We start from the raw sequence: 6,817 nt of genomic DNA, 5'->3' as shown, positions 1-6,817 counted from the left end.
CAGTCTGGTCATTGATAACCACATACTGACAATAAGGCACGCAGTTCCCGGGTGCTAGCGCTACCCCATGCAGCCTAGGCCCTGGGCATCCTCACTGTCGCACACACACAGTAGCTCTAGACCTCCAACCCTCTCGACTGTGGCACCCCCAGTCGAATGGTGTCTCCGCTTTCTTGGTCCCCGGCGGATGATACCGAGAGGCGGCGCGGGTTTCCCAGCCGGCGAGGTTATGCGGCGGCACGCCGGAAGTGGCGGCTGGAGCGGGAGTACTGAGGTGTTGGCCGGCTGTGCTGCGGCCTGGAGCCGGGGGCGGGGGCGTTGGCCATGTTTCCCCTCGGGCTCCGTTGCCCCGGAGGGAACAGGGCGGCTGGAGCTGGGGCTGAGGAGCCGGCATCCTATAGGAGAGAGGCGGCTGCTGCCGGGCCGCTCCCTTCCCCGCCCTCGCCACTACAGCCCAGGGCTGACGCAGCCCCTCCCCCGTCGCCCGGGGAGCCCTCGCAGTCCTTGCGCCCCCTCGGAGCCCCCCGGCGGGCGCGCGCGGGAGTTCGGGCTCCCCGGAGCTCCAGAGTCCTCAGCCGCTTCCGCTCAAGGAGATCCTTCACCGCCTTCCCCGCCACGCCGGCCACCCGGGCCTGACTGCAGGGCCGGGAGCCGTGGCCAACCCTGCCTCAAAGCCCGCCTGGGCGGCCCTGGCGCACGGCTCTTCGGGTGGCTGAGAGAGCGCACCCTGGGCCGCGGGCTGTTCGTGGACCCGGCGCGGGACAATTTCCGCACCATGACTAACCTCTATGGTTCCATCCATCCCGCGGATTCGGTGTACCTCAGCACCCGCACCCACGGGGCAGTCTTCAACCTCGAGTACTCGCCCGACGGGTAAGCGCGGCCCCTCGGAGGGCGGGGACCCGCCTCCTCCTGGCGAGGCTGCCGGTGGGCGGCTGCCCGGGGCCTGCTCGCCCGGCCAGGCCTGGGGTTTGGGAGTCCCTGTGGGGCGGCCGGCTTTCGTGCCCCTGACTCTGTGAAGCGCTCTGTCGCTGTTGGAGGCCCCGTCCGGCACTTGGAGGTAGGCGAACCCGGGGCTGGTTTGCTCCTCTTCTGGACCAGAGCTCTCCGAAGTGACTAAAGCAATCCCGGCGGGTTTGTCAGAGCCAGTCCAGAGTTAAGGTTTTCTGGTACACCGTAGATGCTCAATAAGTTCACTTTGAATAAATTCCCATTTCCCCCTGGCACCCTCGGCATGTTTTTCCCACCTAAGCTTTGTCAAGGGTATGGAGCCTGCAGAATCCCTGTTCCCTGTGCCCGACCTGCGCTGAGGGTACAAGTATGGATTCCTTCGTTCCTTTTCTCCAGTAAGATACTAAGATCCTGCAGAGAGATATCTTGTGATGTGGGCATCTGTGAAGTTTCCAGGCTAGATTAGATGTTCTGTTAACGGTATCTAGCCTTTTTCTTGGCTAATTAAAATACCATGTTTGGTCTCGGTTTACTTTGAGCTATGGAGAATTTTCAAAGTGATATCTATTTTTTAAACTTTGTTATTTGAGTACAGGAACAAGTTCAACAGCAGTCAAAGGAAAAACTTTACACAGGGTTCCACCATGAGGGGACATAAATAATACAACTCTTACCAAATCAGGGCCTCTGGATTCCTAGTCATTTGCTTAGTTGTTCATTCACTCAGTCCCTCATTCAGCATGTATTTGTTGAGCACTTGTTATGCTCCAGAGGCAGAGGTGGCAGTCGTGAGCAAAACAACAAATGGCATCCCGTTCCTTAGTCTTGGGGCCTATTGGTTCAACTAGACATTAATAAGCATACTAGATAATTTCATAATGTATATTTACAAGTTGAGATAAAGGCTGGAAAGAACCTGTTGTGGACTAGGGTGTTCAAGGTTTCCCTGAGAAAGTGACACTTAACCAAGATGGAAAGATGAGTAGGAGATAAATTAGTCAAGACAGTATTGAGGAGGGGATAGAAATATTTCAGATGAAGGAACTGGTATGTCAAACGACCTATGGTTCTCTAACATATCATGTTAGAGAAACTGAAAGACGATAGCTTAACAAAGGAAAAATTGTGCTGAAGAAAGACATAAAATATGCTAACGAAGGAGCAAAGTATTAGAATCTGGGGTCACGGAGCAGGTACACCCTATTTCATTTCACTTGCAAATGCTTTTTCTTAATATAGTAGTTGACTTGAAACAGTGACTGTGCACCTGAATACAGGGAAGATTGGTGAGAGGAGAAACTATTCTGCTGAAGTTTATCTGTGGAACCTCCTCTCCTCACTCCTTCCTCCAACCAAGTGCTATTCCTAAAGTTTCTCCCAAAATATCAGCAGTTTGTTCTTCATAACCCTTCAGTTCCTCTCTTCAGCATATCTCAGCTCCTTTCCTTCCAGCCTCCTACCTGTTTTCTCAGGCCTTCAGAAATAGTTGTTTCTACTCTTTGAAGGTGGAATTTTAGGTAGAGGGTGAGAGGGATAGAATGAGTTATGAAGAAGGAATTCTCATTACCAGTACTGTAAGAATGAGGAGTATATTACTGATAGTTCTTGTTTGAATATGGGCTATGTTTTCCTATAGTAACATTTTTGTAAAGGGTGGTACTTTTATTTAGGTACTCTGATATTTCATGCAATAACATGCAACTATACAATTACTAATTACTTACTGTAGAAAACCTAGACAGTAAATGAAACTAAAAGAAGCTGAATATCCATTATGATCCCAGAGAGTAAATGGATATCTAAGGAATCTTTTTCTTTGTATATATCTTTTTTATTTGTTAAAAAAAATTTTTCTTCTTCACTGCACCATGTGCAGCTTGTGGGTCTTAGTTCCCTGACCAGGGATTGAACATGGGCCATGGCAGTGAGAGTGCCGAGTCCTAACCATTGCACTACATGGAACTCCCTTTGTATGTTTAACATAAAAATAGAACCTACTGTTTTGTAGCCTGCTTTTTTTCATACATTATAAATTATCTATGTTAATGAATATACTTCTACAGCACTGTTTAAAATTTTTCATTGGTTAAAATAAAACCTCTAAACTGGTATTTTAAATTTATGTCCTTATGGTAAGTCCTTAGAATGAGTAAAAGGTTATGAAGATTTTGGATTCCTATTATTAAATTGTCCTTTGTGAAGACTGTACCAATCCTTATTCTTATCAGTCCCAATGAAAGTGCTTGTCTTCCTGTACCCTTGCCAGTATTGCACATTGCCATTCTTTTTCATTTCTGTCAAGGTAATAGGTGAAAATAGTTCAGTGTTTTAATTTTTTAGTCTTCTGACTACATCTAATATGCCCCAATTTTTATAGGACTTAAAATGGTTTTATATAAATTGACATATCTTGTTAAATGAGATGATTTCACATATCCTTCAGTTACATATAAGTTAAATCAGCTTACTGGATACTGTAACCACTGACAAGGACTTCTCAGTACAAAAAGAAGAGGTGATACAGAAGGTAAGAATTAAAATTAAGTATTTGATAGAGACCAGACTAGAAACAATTTGGCACTAAGAAAGAAAAATGAAGGCTACGTGGACCAGAAGGTAATTTGTAAAGAACTGTAAAATGTTTTAAGCAATAGCAGCATTGTCAAGATAAGTGTGTCACCTCCTAAAATGGCATTTTGAAAAAGGAAATTTGATATTTGCAATAATATGGACTTTCTTACGCTATCCTCCATAAGAATACATTAGGCACTGATGTAGAGAGAATTAGTATAGTGGAAAATAGAAGTGAAGAACTTATCCAGATTGCAGACAAGAGAGGCAAAGAGACTGAAAATATGAAGGAGGATTGGTGACACAAAGCACAAAGAAAAAAATGTGTACTGTGTATCTGGTTAGTTCCTAACGAAAATGCAATAATAGGATAAAACAAACTTGAAGCAGCAATAGCTGAGAACTTTCCAGAATTGAAGAAAGGTATCAAATGATTTAAGAAACCTGACACACACCTAGCAGGAATTCTCCCTTGCCATATAGGAAACTGCAGGACAACAGATATAAAATAGTAAAAGCCAGAGGGAAAAAGGCCTTCAAAGGAGTAACTATGCAAGTGAAAGCCAATCAGTCATCAGTAATAGTGTAAATTAGAGGATAGTGGTGATTACAATTCAGTATGCTGGGAAAAACTGCCAACCTGAGTGTCTATACCCAGCAATTATGGGTTCTTTGTTCTTGTCGAGAACAAAGATGAGATAAATACATAAGCATCCAATCAAAGCTCTGTAAATTTGCCACCAGACCTTCAGTAATGGAATTCTAAGTTCAGAGAGAAGAAAGTGTTTTCAGCTGTAAGGTCTTGAGATATTAGAAGGAATGAAGATCAAAGAAAGTGGGAAATTTGTATGTAAAACAATCTGATTTTGTTTTTTGGGATTAACAAAGATGTAGCTAAAATAGAAGACAACAATAGCATATAAATTATGAACGGATGTTTGAAGTTCCTTATTTTTTTGAGGGAGAATTGTGATATATTCACTTTAGGCTTTAATGTGTACATACTGAAATGTACAAGGTAACCACCAAAAGACAAGTGTATTATTTCAGGACTAGAAGAAGAAAAAATTTTAGAATGAGGAAAACATATTCTAGAAGACAAGAAAGGGAAAGGGAAGAAAAGTAGAAAAGGTATAATAAAACACAAAGAATCACTGAAAATAAATACAAATATTACTAATTATAATATAGAAGTACTAAATGTACTTCTTGTACATAAGATAAAGAGGATATATCAAACACCTAAGCAAAAGAAAGCTGGTGAGCTATATTTAATATCAACAAAATGGGCTTTAAGGCAAAAAAATTACTAGACATAGGTTACTTTATATTCAGATCAATTCACCTGAAAAATAAAAAAATTCTGAAATTGAGTTTTTTAACTTATATACATCCAAAATTGATAATTTCAAGGAGAAAAGAGAAAACTTATTATCATAGAGTTGATATTAATGTACATTATAGCATACCTCAGTTAAATCAGGCAGACATAGAAACAGTACTACTTCTAAAGAGTATAGAGTACCGCATTCAGGCCTGATGTTCAGCTAGTACACATTGGTTCAGCTGTACCAGTTGTTAAAATATTAATATATATCCATGGTGGTTGAATAGTTAGTTACTGCCCCAAGTCCACTGAGTGTCCTCCTAGTACTTAAGCACCTTCCATAGGATCTCCTAGAGTAACCCATTTGTGGTAACTAGACTCTTGGGAGATCCAGAGATAAAAGGAGCAGTCAGATGAGAGTAATGGCACTACTGGAGGCACCATCCAAACGTTAATTCTCTTGACAAAGTGTGAACACCCACTGCAGGATAGAACCCGTGGCAGGTAAATGAGGTCAGTGGGGTGGTTTGTGGATGAATACCATATGGATACAGATCCCTAATCTTACCGTTCTGACTGAATTTCACCTTTATTTAGTGGTATAATTTTCCCAAAAGCCACTGAATACATACCCAGCATAGGCATTAGTAACACTCACTTTATTAATGAACATGACTGCCAAAGTAAGTGTTCTCTATATCAGAAACATTTAGTTGAGAGAACTGAGATGCAGAAAGGATGTTAAACACAAAGGATTTGTACTCTGGTTTATGCTCTTAACTACTATATTACATTATGTCTCATCTGGGCTGAAGGATTAGGTTTGATATCAAATATGATGTATCAATTATTTTGTGACTTAGTTATTAATATAATTGAATGTAAAAATTAACGACAAGCATTATAAGGGCTAAATTTTTTCCAGTATACTTACTGTTAACTGCAGCAAAAGATAAAAAGAAGATTCAGCTTCATGAACTATTTTATTGCTATTAAGAGTGATTTTTTTTTTTTTTTACTTATCAAGACCACAAGTTACTTAATAACTACTTATTTATAAGGAATTTTTAAACTGAAATATAGTTGCTTTACAATATTGTGTTAGTTTCAGGTATACAGATAAGTGACTTAGATATATGCATATTTTTTCAGATTTTTTTCCATTATAGATGTTATAAGATATTGACTATACTTTGTGCTGTATAGTAAATCCTTGTTGCTTATCTATTTTATCTGTAGTGGTTTGTATCTGTTAATCTCCTACAATGAAAAAAAAAAAATCTCCTACAATGGCAAGCCACTCCAGTACTTTTGCCTGGAAAATCCCACGGATGGAGGAGCCTGGTAGGCTGCAGTCCATGGGGTCGCTAGGAGTCGGACGCGACTGAGGGACTTCACTTGCACTTTTCACTTTCACGCAATGGAGAAGGAAATGGCAACCCACTCCAGTGTTCTTGCCTGGAGACTCCCAGGGACGGGGGAGCCTGGTGGGCTGCCGTCTATGGGGTCGCACAGAGTTGGACACGACTGACGTGACTTAGCAGCAGCAGCACTCCTAATTTATCATTCCTTCCTTCCTCTTTTGTAACCATGTTTGTTTTATATGATGACTACCTGTTTAATGTGGAAATTCTTGGAGGGTCTTTATGCAGTTTCCTATGGCAGTTCATGGTCCAAACAAAGGCATCTGGGTCAAAGAGATAATTATGGCTACAATTTCTAAAATTAATAAATGTTTGGGAGTTACTAGAATAATTTGATGAACAATTTGAGTTAGAATTGATATCACTTGGCAAGCGTTTTTATAACCTATAGGTTAGCCTATTTTTAATTTTTTAAATTTAAAATTTTTATTCATGTTAATTTATATTACTATTGAATATTTAGTATTTTCAATATCACACTTATGTAACAGCTGGCTCATGGCTTCCCCCACACACACAAAGATGAGTTAAAAATTCCTCTCTT

General features: G+C 41.3%; 1 protein-coding gene across 1 annotated transcript in view; it reads left to right on the top strand.

The window, feature by feature from the left end:
- Positions 1-247: 247 nt before the first annotated feature.
- The window catches only part of DCAF10 (DDB1 and CUL4 associated factor 10), a 52,940-nt gene continuing 46,370 nt past the window's right edge, over positions 248-6,817 (top strand). The window contains 2 exon segments of the mRNA XM_070375616.1: positions 248-488; positions 490-873. Of these exon segments, the coding sequence (XP_070231717.1) occupies positions 325-488; positions 490-873 (548 nt within the window). The 5' untranslated portion in view covers positions 248-324.

Source organism: Bos mutus, chromosome 8 (assembly GCF_027580195.1).
Source record: "Bos mutus isolate GX-2022 chromosome 8, NWIPB_WYAK_1.1, whole genome shotgun sequence".
Lineage (NCBI taxonomy): Eukaryota > Metazoa > Chordata > Mammalia > Artiodactyla > Bovidae > Bos > Bos mutus.
Note: the sequence above shows the minus strand (reverse complement) of the source record. Positions and strands in the feature narration are given on the sequence as shown.